Source organism: Lactuca sativa, chromosome 2, assembly GCF_002870075.4.
Source record: "Lactuca sativa cultivar Salinas chromosome 2, Lsat_Salinas_v11, whole genome shotgun sequence".
Lineage (NCBI taxonomy): Eukaryota > Viridiplantae > Streptophyta > Magnoliopsida > Asterales > Asteraceae > Lactuca > Lactuca sativa.
In genome coordinates, this window is record NC_056624.2 from 155,404,504 (window position 1) to 155,418,853 (window position 14,350).

Below are 14,350 nucleotides of genomic sequence, written 5' to 3' on the forward strand. Positions count from 1 at the left end.
TGTTTTTGGGCATGCCAAATAATTTACAAAATATAAACAAGTAGCAAAATACTTCAAACGATAATAAAATGTAACAATGTATGCATTTTTAAAGTAAATTGTTCATTTTAGTTGCACACTACGCTCTCTTACATCATTAAAATCATCTAAAATAGAGTCTAAACTAAAATTCTTAGCGATATATTTCTAGATGTAAAGAACTAGACTATCAACAATAAAATCACCATCCATCTTGTTACATAGTCTATTATTCTTTACAATTTTCATGGCGAAAAATGCACGCTCAGTAGTCGCAGTAGACACCGTAAGGGTCAACACAAGCCGAATCAATTTGTCAACAAGATAGTAATGACTTACTTTCCCTGTCTCTACCAAGCCTTGACATACTTCAACAATAGATAACAACTTTTCGAAAAATGGATGGTCCTTCACATAAGCTTCAAAGTGATTCAACTGAAATTTTAGAACATCTATTTCCTATTCTCTGAAATCAAGATAATAATATTTTTTGCAAGTTTGCAAATAGAATCAGAATTGAAGCGTTTATATCCCTCCTTTGGATTCAAAGCAAGACTAAGTTCTAAAAGCTCTACAACTCTTTCATTGAACCTTGTATCAATTTCCTGTAACTGAAAATCAATAGTTTCATTAAATATATCAAAATGATAGTGATGCTCAATAGTAGTATGACCTCCCTTCTTGTTGCTTCTCCCTTCAAAATAAGGATCTTTGAATTCAGGAATATCAATATCATGCTTCTTACAAAACTCAACGACATCATCAAGAAAAGTTGCCCATTCATTATCTGTAAGGGTTTCAATCAGTTTCTTTGTGCGGGAGACCATTGTGATTGCACTCATGATGTCTTGGGATTTTTGTTGTAAAGCTTGACAAAGAGTATTAGTAATTCCCAAAATTTGTTTCATCACATGTAAAATGAAAACAAATTCAAAAGATGCCATTCTTTTTAACGCGATACTAGCATCACCTTTTGTTTTATAATTAGAACCACTTTTTTTTTTTTTTTTTTTTTTTTTTTTTTTTTTTTTATGTTTTCCAAAACCATACAAGTTGGATTATACATCCGAAGAAGACTACTTACTAATAGAAGTAAAATGTGAGCTCCAACGAGTGTCTCCGACACGCTTTAAAGTACCAATTTGATTAGCCCCTTTACCCATATTAATTTCACCAGATTCTAACAATTCTGCAATTTCAGCAGCTTGAGCAGCTTGTAGCACATCTTGGCGTTTACAAGAAGCACTTATGACATTCACAATGAAAGATAAATTTTGGAAAATTCATGTATAGAGCTTACTTCTTTAGCTGCTGCAACCAACACAAGTTGTAACCGATGAGCCATACAATGTATATAATAAGCACATGGATAATCCTTAAGGAATAATACATGTAATCCCTTCCATTCACCACGCATATTGCTAGCTCCATCATACCCCTGTCCACGAAGATTCTCAACAATAAGCTCGTAAGAAGTAAGAGTTTCACATATAGAAGAATACAAAGTGGAAGATGATGTATCTTTGACAGGAAAAGATCAAAAAACCGTTCTTGTATGTAACCTTTCTTGTCAACATATCTAAGAATAATGGCCATTTGTTCTTTATTACTTTCATCACTAGCCTCATCCATGATTATGCAGTATTTAGAATCACAAATATCTTCAACTATCTTTTTTTGTACTTTCTCAGCAAAAACATGTAAAATTTCTTTTTGAACCTCATGTGAAGTGTATTTTGCATTGTCGGGGTGCATTTTCTAAAACGACACCTGCAACCTCTTCATTGTAAGAAGTTGTGTGCTTGATTAACTTAATGAAGTTGCCATGATTTTTTGAATCAATTTTCTCATCATGCCCTCTAAAAGAAATCCCCTGAAATGAAAGAAAACAAACAACATCTATTAATGTTTTCACCCTTAGCCTATTCTTTTCAAATTAATCAGCAGACTGTTTTTGCATAACTTTATCAATATGTATTGATTGATTCATCAAAGTATCATAAAACCGCACAACATTATAATGTTGAGAGTTTGGTATATCTCCAATGTGTTTAAAAAATGAAAAATATTTCCCTTTAACTTTGTTCCAATTTTTCAAAACCATTGGTTGTAAATGAATCATGACCATTATGGGTATTTGATTCTTCAAGAAAAATATAGCAATAAAAACAATATGCTCTATCTTTAGTTTTAGAATACTCAAGCCAAGGAAATTCGGAATACCATTTAGACTGAAAACATCGTGGATGACCTTTTGACCCAGATGGAGGATATTTAGGCAACACATATTGATATGGCCCCGATCTTAAGTATGCTCGTTTGATTTCATCCTTCATATTGGCTGCATATTTCCATATAGGTAGACGTAGGCTAGGTTAATGTTCAATAGAACAAAAGGTAGAATTCTCAACCGTTGAAGATGGTGCAGTGCTCTTAGCTGTTGAACATGGTAGAGGGTCATCATCTTCTAGAGGCGATTGAGGTTTCCCAACCGGTAATGATGATGATGAAGTGTTTTTCTCATCGCCTCTTGGTAAAACATTACGCTTGAAAATGAATCAAATCTTTTTTGTTTTGTTCCCATTGTTCAACGAAATCACAAATCACAAAAAAATTCAATTACAAACATAATCTTATATCTGTATACAAAGCAAACTTATATGTAATACAATAACACATAATACAATTATTCATATATCTATTTCATAACAATAATTAACAACCTAATTTATAAAATACATACGAATATACGATAAAAAATATAAAATCAATGCAAACCTCAATAATAAATTGGTTAGAACCAAGTCAATTAAAAATTAGACAAAATTTCACAATTGGTCCATGTGGTTTACAGAATATTGCACTTTGAGGATTTCCTAGCAAAAAATCACGCGACTGGTCCCTGTGGTTTTTAAAATTACATGAAAGGTCCTCCTGCCGTTAAATCTAACTTTTATGCCGTTAGATTTTAAGGAAAAAGACTATTTTTCCCTTGTACTAATATTGCAATACACTACAACCTCCTGCCGTTAAATCTAACTTTTCTGCCGTTAGATTTTAAGGAAAAAGACTATTTTTCCCTTGTACTAATATTGCAATACACTACAAACCTCAAGGACCATTCGTGTAATTTTCTAAATATGGAATTATATATATATATATATATATATATATATATATATATATATATATATATATATATATATATTATAAATTTCGCATTTTTTAAATATATAAATTATAAATATAAATTTTATATATATATATATATATATATATATATATATATATATATATATATATATATATATATATAATTTCAACAATTTGATAACTTTTTTTTTTTATCTTTTTGACATTTTGATTTCTATTTTTATTTTATAGTTTTAGTAATTTATGGCTTTTGTTATACTTTTATTTATTTTGAATCAAGTAATAAACTTAAATTCGATAAACCATGTGGAAATTATTTTTTCCTTTAATTTTTCTTATTTATGAATTGAAGCATTAATATTATTTTATTTTATTTTAATTTTATGTCGTTACTGTTAATATTTTTTATCACTCAATAGTTAATATCGTTACCAACTTTATGTTTGCATTTATCCTTATCCTTATTTGACCTTTTGTTTCTATTTTTGTTATAATTTTAATTATTTATTATTCTTCTATTGTTTTTATTTATTTTGATTCAAGTAATGAAAAATAGAAACACGAAAAACAAAAACTCAAACACCAAATTCTAATATACTCTAATATATTAATACATTTTAAATTTTCATCTTTTTTTTGGTTTTTTCGTATTTTTTTTTAATTTTTTTTGTATTATTTTTTTAAATTGTTCGTATTATTTTTTTTTAATTATTTCCTATTTTTATTTTTTTTGTTTCATTTTATTTTTCATCAACTTGATAACATTTTTTTGACCTTTTCCAAAAAGTGTAAAATGTATGAATATAGTAGAGTATATTACAATTTTGGTGTTTGAGTTTTTTTAGTTTTTTTTTTTTTAAATTTTGGTTATTTATGATTTTTGTAATTTTTTTTAATTTTCATTCGCGTAAATAAAATAGTTATATTTACAAATATAAATAAAGAAAATAAACATAATTTTTTTATTTACACAAATCAAAATAAAAAAAAAGTTACAAAAACCATAAATAACAAAAATTAATAAGAAAAATGCAACAAAAAAAAAAACAAAAAAACAGGAAATGTGTTAAATGTATCAATATATTAGAATATTTTACAACTTTGGTGTTTGAGTTTTTTTTTTTTTTTTTCATTACTTGAATCAAAATAAATAAAAATAATAGAAGAATAATAAATAACAATATATATAACAACAAAAGACGAAATAATGATAATGATAAATGCAAACATAAAGTTGCTAACAATATTAAGTATGGGGCATCAAAGTAAAAAAAAACCGTAACAACATAAAGTAAAAAAAATAAAAAAACATTAGCGTTTCATTTTATAATTAAGAAAAAAAAAGTTTCGATACGGTTTATCGAATTTAATTTTATTTACTTGAATCAAAATAAATAAAAACATTAAAAAAACCCATACATAACTAACATTATAAAAAAATAAATAAATAAAATGTTAAAAAGATTTAAAAAAATATCAAGTTGTTGAATATATATATATATATATATATATATATATATATATATATATATATATATATATATATATATATATACGGAATTTATATTTTTAATTTATATATATACAAAATTTCATATTTAAAAAATTACCCGAATGGTCCTTGAGGTTTGTAATGTATTGCAACATTGGTAGAATGGCAAAATAGTTTTTTTCCTTAAAATCTAATGGCAGAAAAGTTAAATTTAACGGCAAGAGGACCTTTCATGTAATTTTATGAACCATAGGGACCAGTCGCGTGACTTTTTGCTAGGAAGTCCTCAAAGTGCGATATTTTGTAAACCACATGGACCAATTGTGAAATTTTGTCTAAAAATTATATACAATATAAATAAAACAAACTGATTAATTAAGATAACAAGAAAAAATACAAACCTGGTGAGACTATGAACTGAAGATTAAACTTTGAAGCGTTCTATTGCTATAAGAAATTGGAACGACGAACGATAATCTAATACAGTTTCAAAAGCTTAATTAATTGAGATGCCGGCAAAAAGCGTTTCCCTAATGTTAAATGAGAATTTACGAAAAAAAAAAAAGAAAATAAAAACTTAAAAGTTGTAGACGGTGAGTGGGCCACTGTAGCCCAAAACCTTCTTTCACTAAAAATATTATATATATATATATATATATATATATATATATATATATATATATATATATATATATATATATATATATATATATATATATATATATATATATATATATATCCTCAAGTTATTAGGGTAGGCCATGACCCACTCTTGTATTCAATTATCTCCGTTGTGGTGACTCTCCTATAGCCATCAAACGAATGGCCGGAACACATTTCTGTAACATTGTAAACCCTCGTCTACTTCTAACATCATATCTCAATTGAAAAAATTTATATCTAAAATATAAATTAACTACAGTTTAAAAATATAATACATTTGTATTAAAATTAAAGAAACATGTAGTAAATTTGTATATATTTTGTTTAAAAGTATAGTAAATATGTATTAAGATTAAAGAAATGATACCGGCTTTCCAAGGTGTTGACGATCCGTAGGAACACATTCCAACTCAAACGAAAATCTTCTTTTGAAGTTTTTCCACCCGTATACACAATTATCCGCAAAGTAATCGCGATTCGTGTCCTTCCTCGTGATTTCTATTTAACATCGCATGTCTTGTTAGTAGTGGGGCTGAGTCTGGTTGTAGCAGCTTGTTAGTGTAATAATGATACATCATCTTGAAAAATATATCGTCATCAGAATCATCGGACGAGTCGAAATGATCCATAATTTTTTTTGAAAATGATTGAAATTATATAAAGAGAAAAAGAGAAATTGTGAGAAAATATCTATAAAATGGTAGGTATTTATAGGATAAATGATTTTTTTAATAGTTATTTAAAAAAAATGACCGCTAGCGACGGTTGGTCAACATTAAAACTTTAAAATTCAACTCGTTTCTTCCGGTTGTGACGCCAACGAGATAAGCTCTTAACGAGCTATAACGAAAGTGAGGGGGGGGGGGGGGGGGGGGTGTTCCCCGTTATAACGCTGTTGTGGCTTTGCCAGGTCGGCCATAACGAACAACTTTATGCCTATACCATTTAGTCTTACAAAAAGGACTTTAAAATTAAAAAAGTAATCTCAATTACACATCAGGAATTTTTTTTTATCATCTATATATAATTTATCTTTATACTTTACATGAATCTCTGAATGTGGATACATTTAGTTAATTAGGACTTTTCACTTTAAAGTCGCGTTCACTGTTTACCGCTGTGTTCATCGTTTACTCGTTCAATTACCTTTTTGCTTTGTGCGTTTGTTTGCAGTATGACATTGATTCATTTATGGACCTGGTGCTATGGCCTGCTGCATCAATGGCATCCACTTGGTCTTTAACATTAAGACAAATGTAAAAGAACGTTGGTAAAAAAATAGCATATAAAAAGCAGAGTAAATTACACGAATAATCCTTATGGTTTGGGGTAATTTGTATGTTTGGTGTTTTTTTTTTTTTTTTTTTTTTTTTTTTTTAATTTGGAAGGTCCATAATGTTTATTTTTGTTGCACGCTTGGTCGCTGTCTTACCTAAAAAAACTATTTTGTCATTGATTTTTTAATTTATTTAAATAAAAACACCCCCAACCTCACTTCCACCTCAACTTACCTACCCCATTTTATTTAAATAAATTAAAAAATTAAGGACAAAATAGTCTTTTTATGTAAGACAGGGACCAAACACGCAACAAAAACAAACAATAGAGACCTTTCGAGTTAAACAACTAAGTTAGGGACCAAACGTATAAATTACCCAAAATTAACCATGAGGACCATTCGTGTAATTTACTCTAAAAAGTATTTTTGGAAAACTTGTAGGAAAAAACTCAAAGAGCTTATTAATAAACTATATTATATAGCTTTTAAAAAAACTACCTTATAACCAAATACTATATATATTGCAATAGGCTAAAAAAATAAGCTATTTTATGCATGCTAAACACAACCCAAGTTTATATTTGATGAAAAAAAATAATTATATGAAAGAGTTGTGTATCGATAACATGCATGTAATGTCAATGTTCTTTGGTATTTATAGTATTAATGATGGTATTGGTGGTTGTGAGATGACAACTTATGAATACATGGGTGTCTTTTTCAACTTATTGTATCCACAGTATAGTATTGTAAGTTTGTAACAATATATTGACTCTGTCAACTATAAGCTATTTGATATTTGATGTGTTATTCGGAGGATCCGGACTCCAAAAATGTGCAGAATTGCTTTGGAATTCGTGACTCTGAGGGGGTACCCACTAAAAATGCACAAATAATTGACCCCAAAAAACTTAAGTTAAATTCGTGATGTAACATGGCTCATATAGTCTTAATTTTTATGTAGTCACGTAGACTTGTATATGATTATTTTGAGGTTGACTCACAAAACATCACAAGTCGGCTTGGCTAGCTAGTCTCCCCTAATTAAAAAAAAAACAAAAGAAAATAATTAAAATGACAACATTAGTTTTTACATATCCTTAATTGTTTATTGGAAAATAACAAATGTAGGAATAAGATTTGTCACAAATTATCCAATATAAGTCCAACATTTTTCAATTTTATGAACATTACGAACTAGATTAGTGACGTGAAATGTATAAATACAAGGAAAATCATCTTCTGACTCAAAATATGCTACAATTTCACGTCGATTAAAATGTTATTCGATATTTATTTTATTACTTCTTTTTTCTTTTTCTTTTGACCTTTTCTTTCCTAGAGGATAGATGATTGGAGGGTAGGGGAGAAATACTGAACGAGTTAGGACATTAAATTTCCATGAAATTTCCCACAGGAAAGACAAAGAAGATGTCATTTTCTAACAAATAATTAAAAAGGGTTAATTATATTCTTCCACCTTAATTTTATTTTCCTTTTCAAGAAAAAAAACCTTTACATTTTTTCCATATTTCCAATTTAGCTCTAACCATTTTCACATTTTCGATTTAGCCCCCACCTTTACATTTTTCTATTTTTTTGGGTTAAACATCAATAATAACTTTTTTTTTTCTAAAAAAAGCCCTTACATGTTATTATCTCTAAAGATTTCTTGTATGCATTTTCATAACCAAATGACATATGCTCCCAATTTCATGATAGTTTTAGAATAAATATAGAGAAATGGGGTTGTAAATCCGTTGCTTGACAATTACATTAATTCCACGTGACTTTATTAGTGTGGTCAAAAACATCTTGGACTGTAAATCCATTGTTTGACGATTGCATCTATTCTTTTCCACGTGGCTTCATTGATGTGGTCAAGAACATTATAGGCATATGTAATGATCTGGAAAAGTTCAACCAAAATGTGTAATGATCATCGATTTGATTGTTATGCATCTTAGGTTGAACTTTTCCAGATAATGGGTTATCGACTCCTAACGAGAATAAAAAAAATTCCAACAAGAACAGCTTTCACACTTCTTTCGCCATAACCAACATAAAAAACTTAATGCCGATAAACCTTGATCGAACCAATGATTATTACGCATCTTGGGTTGAACTTTTCCATATCATTACATGTGCCTATAATTAACCACATAAATGAAGCCACACCTCCATCAATGAAGCCACGTGGAAGAGAATTGATGCAATCATGAAGCAATGGATTTACAACACCATCTCTCTAGATTTACTCCAAACCATCGTAAAGTTGGATGCAAAATTTCAATTCTTAAAACTGATGTAAGAAATCTTCCAAGGTAACAAATATATAAGGGTTGTTTTAGATAAAATAATAAAGATGGGGTTTATCCGATAAAATAGTAAAATGTAAGGAGCAAATCGAAATAATTGAAAACTATAAGGGGCTGAATAAAATAAATGATAAGTGTAAGGGCCAAATTAAAATAATGGAAAAAACTATAAGTAGGTATGATTTATAGGTAGGTATGAAATGAAAAACAATGAAAACATTTCTATTTTTTATGTCAAAATAAATACACACTACAAACATAAACCTCACAACTTGTAAGACTCATATAAACCTACTCAAATCGAGGTAAAGATAAGGATTGGGATAATGTTGATAACATATTTGTTGGTGATTTTAGTGTCATCTCACATTTTGTATAATTGGGACTGACATGTGAGCTAAGGGGCTTATCGTTTGTACTATATATTATATGTTTGGTGAATGCGGAGTGCATGCATATATAAGATCGAATTATAAGCCGGTACAAAAGAAATGTGGGGGTCAAGGGGGGATGTGCCCCTTTGTAGGGTCATAGGGGCAGCGCCTCTAGCAGGGTCCAAGGGGCAGATCCCTTGGCGTTGGTCCTGCTGGATATATAACCTTTTCTTTAACTCTTCTTCTAGATGAATACTCAAAATTCTTTGCGATTTGACTTGTGTTTCTATGCCAAGATACACAAGTGTCATTTTGGATTATCCTAGACTGGATTTTCTATAACCCAGACATAGAGTGAAAATATCAATTTAGAAAGTGAACAAACACGATCCATAAGGAATTCGGATTTCCACAATCACCCTACTCTCATATATCCCCCAACAATGACAAATTACGTCTTCATGGTCTCTTTGTTGCAACTTACCTACTAAATCTTGCAATTTAATTCGTTCCTCTAATATAAATAATTAAATATGATGTTCTAGAAATCATACTTTTAAATTGTATGATTGGATATATAATATCAACAAACACAACCATATGATGTTCTGGAAATCATACTTTTGAATCACAGAACCTTTGATGTAGGAGATAACAATAAAAACATATTATTATTCTGTGTATCCACATGATCCAGTCAAGACAAATGAGGCAATCAACTTGATTAGATACGTGCTTAATCTTCTTTGTTGTGGTTGATAAACTACAAAGAAAGAGGGAAAGTGAGTCGTCAATTGTGGTTGGAGGTAGGCTTAGTGTTTAGGAATAATATTTCTTAATTCGTTATTATCACACAACCCACACTTTAAATACATATCTTGTTGGGAAAGACTTCCAAAACCTTTTCAAGCCTGCCCATATAGTATAAGTGTAACATCCTTAAATTAGGCTAACATAATTTTTTATTAAATATAAAATAAATATATAATATAAACATATATATATATATATATATATATATATATATATATATATATATATATATATATTTGAAAACATTTGTGTTTATAAAGTCTAATTATAGTGAATTAACATTTATTTGTGTCAAATATATAAACTAACGCTAAAATGGTAATTTAGACAAGAACATAGTGTTGACCCATATTTGACTTGATTAACTCTTGTTTTTTTGAAACAACAAGAGAAATATATATATATATATATATATATATATATATATATATATATATATATATATATATATATATATATTAAATAGCAACACTTAGCAAGAAGCTAAGGCGCAATGTGCAAAATATACAAAATGTCCAAATAAAATTACATATTAGAAATGAAATGAGAAAATGATGAGATACTCCAGTTCACCTATCTTCCGCACCTAAGCTTACTTCTATGTTTTCACCATAAATAGCAGAGGGATATAACATTATCTGCCGCCTTTGTGAGTGGGATTCTCCATTCTTTGAATAATATGTTATTCCTTGCAATCCAGATATTCCATAGTAAACAATACACAATGGAGTTGAAGATTGTTCTTTCCCTTGGACAGTTTCCCCAGGAGGCTGCAAAATCCATGAACTCCCTATAATGTAAATATGAAACAAACTAGATAAATTAATCCATTTTGGGGCAAATGTTGGAAATAGAGGAATTAAGGGTGCAATATGTCAAGTTAGTAAAAGTTCATATACTAGTTACTATTTTCGATACCTATTCCTCGTTTAAACAACTTTGATAAATTAAGAAGGGAGAAATGTCGATCAAGAGAGATTTGGTAAAGATCTAATAGCACCAACGATGAAGCATTGGAATCGGAGAATTAGCGTTCAATAAAAAGGCGTTGGGAAGGTATAAAACTCCTTCATCTTCTCCATATTGGATTTAAGGCTTGGAGGTTTCTCAAAATCCCAAAATTGTTAGTGATATGTAGTTCTAATTGGTTTTCTAAGCTTGCCTCTAGCATTTATATCTCGAACTGCATGAAAAATCTTATTTGAAGTGTTTGTTATGGATTTTGGGAGTTTTGTGAAGCTTTGGAGCTCCATAAACAGTGAATTTAATATATATTTTGATTTGATGAAATCGATAGCTAATCTAGATTTCTTATGATATGTTAACACCCTATCCAAGTAATGACTTCATCAAATCGTTTTGAAACCAATGAAATCGTATTTGAATTTCAATGTTAATATAGAGCTTCAGTTGTGGGTTGTAGCTTTAAACAATATTTCTACTCAGTTTTGAATTATTTAAATTTATGAAAATGTTATGAATTGAAGCATAAGGTCACACTGAAGCTTGAAAGTTAATGATTTAGTTTTGTTAAAGGTTTATAAAGAAATTTGGAAATTATCTGACTCTCAAAATGTAGATTCAAGTTTTGAATATTCCAATGATGGAATCATCACTTCCAAGATATAAATTCATGTATAATTAAATTATTCAAAGATTCATTAAGATGTTTTGATGATTATCTAATAATAGAGATTAAGTTTATGGAGTTTTCCTTGACGAATTTAGAACTTATGAGAGTTCCATAACTTTTTTATTGAGAGTGTTTTGATGATTCTTTGGGCCCCCCTTTAAGATCTTGAGGTATTAAGCTATTAAACACGAATTCATTAGGTAAATTACATATAACTAATTAAAACATAAGTTAGCTAGTATTATTTCACCTTATGGAAGCAATTTGGTAAGATATAGAGGGATTGAATTCATTAGGGGCAAAGTACAATGTTGAAATGATAAATTTAACATGTTTATGTGCCTACTGGGCTAAGCCCGATATAGCTCAAACCCAAGGCAAACTAAACCCTAGTGGGTTTAGTCTCATGATATCATATATTTTACATAGTTATATTATGCGATATCGAGTACATTTATGCTATGTTTTGATGTAATTTAGGATAATAGGTGCTTAAAATTCTTTAAATTAATATTTTGTAGATTATATACATTGCTAAGACAAAAGGATCTAATTGGTGTGTTGTTAAATTGGATTTCTTTAATATTAGTCCAAAGGTGGATTTGAAGATTACATGTCGCGTTCCTTACCATGTAGACCACGCGTTGAGCTGCCATTACTTGATAAATAAGTGATGTAACATCCCAAAATCACAATAAATTTTTTATTTTTAATTAAAGAGAAATCATTGTTTTCAAGCAAACCTAAGTCATAAAAACCCAAGATTAAGTACAAATGTTCCAAAATCAATGTATCATAACATCTCCAAAACATGTCACCGAAGGATGTGTATGATCACGTCTTTGCTTTTCCCCTGATCATCTAATGTGCCTGAAACCATAAAATCAAACAGTAAGCATGAAGCTTAGTGAGTTTCTCAAATACCACAACACAACATAACATATATACAATCATGCATGTTTGGTCCAATCGGTCATCATACCAGAATACCCTTGAGTCCACAACCATCGGGCCAGATTAATCCTGAACCAATCAGTCATCGGACTGGAATGCCAATGTGAAACTGGTCCAATCATTCATCGGTCTAGAATACCCTCGGGTCCACAACCATCAGGCTGGATTATCCCCGACCCTATAAGTCATCAGACTTATAACACCCGTTATTAGGTAATTTTACTTTTCAGTCTTTTATGTTTTAAAGCTTGTATATATGGCCCTTACGCTGGGCGCACAAAGCCTACGTCAGGCATAAGTCAGCAAAGATTTGGCGGGTCAAGACTTAAGTATGTTGAGCGTACATATAGGTATGCCGGGCGTACGTACGTTTTCTCTAAAATCTAATTCCTTTGGGTGTGAGCTCTACTTAAGCAACATAAACCCTCTTGGACCTTCTCATGACCAACCTCCATATTCCCCAAACCCTAAAATCAAACCCCAGTGTGTGAAAGAGATTTTTGATGCTTGGAAAGTGATTCTTGTGTGTTTGGTGTTAGAAAGAAGATCTTTCAAGTGGAGGTGGTGCATTCTAGCTTGTAGATCCAGAAACTCCATCTTCTTGTGCACCTTTTACAGGTATAAAGTTCACATCTTGCAGCTTAGTTAAGTAGACCTTGTTTAGTCTTGCATTTTGGTTATTTTTGTCCCAAATCTTGGATCTTTGTGAGTATGGAGTACTCCAAAGCTATTATGATGTCCTTTCAGACATTCTAAGATGTCTAGAACCATAAAAATGCTAGCCTGACCATTTCCTTTCTTCCATGCAAGAGTTGTGGGGGGCGGGGGGGTTTATGAAGTAAAAGTGATGGTTTTTGAGTTTTAGATCATTGTAGCCATGCAAAGGCTTAAAGTCAGAGACTTTATGGATTAAGATGTTCTGTAGGGGCCAGATCTATGTTTGGAATGGATGTCTTAAGGATGAAGACATTTTGCACGAAGGTTGTAGGAACAGCTTACGTATGCTGTGCGTACGCCTGGCTACGCCCCACATAGCCAGATAAGAGATTGTTTTCTGGTATTGCACTCTACGCCCATCGTAGAGTTGAGTACGTTGAGCGTACTGACCAGTTTGACTTTCATTGACTTTTGTGGAACTTGACCATTTATGTGTAACATCGTAAGTTTTCAAACAAAATTTTCATTTAAAATCACATAATTATCACAACGCATTTTACAAAAATCCTATTTATTTAATTTACCAAAATTAACTCCATAAGTATTTAGTTAACAATCCAGGATCCTCAAGATATAGCTTCTTTTCAGGTGTGTACAATCAAGCCGGTGCCTTCCCGTGATTCTGATAAAAACCTAAAACACATAACACATAACACGGTAAGCACGAAGCTTAGTGAGTTCCCCAAGATACCACACACACAACTGATTAGCCACTCGAGGCTATATCACTGTAAGATCCTCCGGTCAATGTGTCTCAGTGGGACCCTCCAGTCCCACGACTTGTTAGACCCCCTGGTTCGGTCTGTAAAGCTCCGCATAGCATAAATCACAAAGACATAATGCACAACATGATTCACAAAACATAAGGCATGATAAGATAATACTCAATGTAAGCACATAAGACACTACGTTCACACATAAGTACCACTCTAGGTA

The 14,350-nt window shown here is 30.4% G+C and overlaps 1 protein-coding gene across 1 annotated transcript; it reads right to left on the bottom strand.

Annotated features, from left to right (window-relative positions):
- Positions 1–470: 470 nt before the first annotated feature.
- On the bottom strand, positions 471–1,773 carry LOC111883358 (uncharacterized). Its single transcript, XM_023879682.1, has 3 exons — positions 1,409–1,773; positions 1,103–1,263; positions 471–988 (listed from the first exon to the last, which is right to left on the bottom strand). Exons 1-3 carry the CDS (start codon positions 1,771–1,773, stop codon positions 471–473), a joined length of 1,044 nt encoding a protein of 347 aa, XP_023735450.1.
- Positions 1,774–14,350: the final 12,577 nt, after the last annotated feature.

What these genes read in the sequence shown, in the direction of transcription:
- LOC111883358 (XM_023879682.1), bottom strand. Translation starts at nt 1,773, where the DNA reads ATGCACCCCGACAATGCAAAATACACTTCACATGAGGTTCAAAAAGAA. An exon ending in GTGAATGGAAGGGATTACAT is followed by an intron (nt 1,264 to 1,408) that starts GTATTATTCCTT and finishes GAATGTCATAAG; the next exon opens with TGCTTCTTGTAAACGCCAAG. An exon ending in CTCACATTTTACTTCTATTA is followed by an intron (nt 989 to 1,102) that starts GTAAGTAGTCTT and finishes ATAAAACAAAAG; the next exon opens with GTGATGCTAGTATCGCGTTA.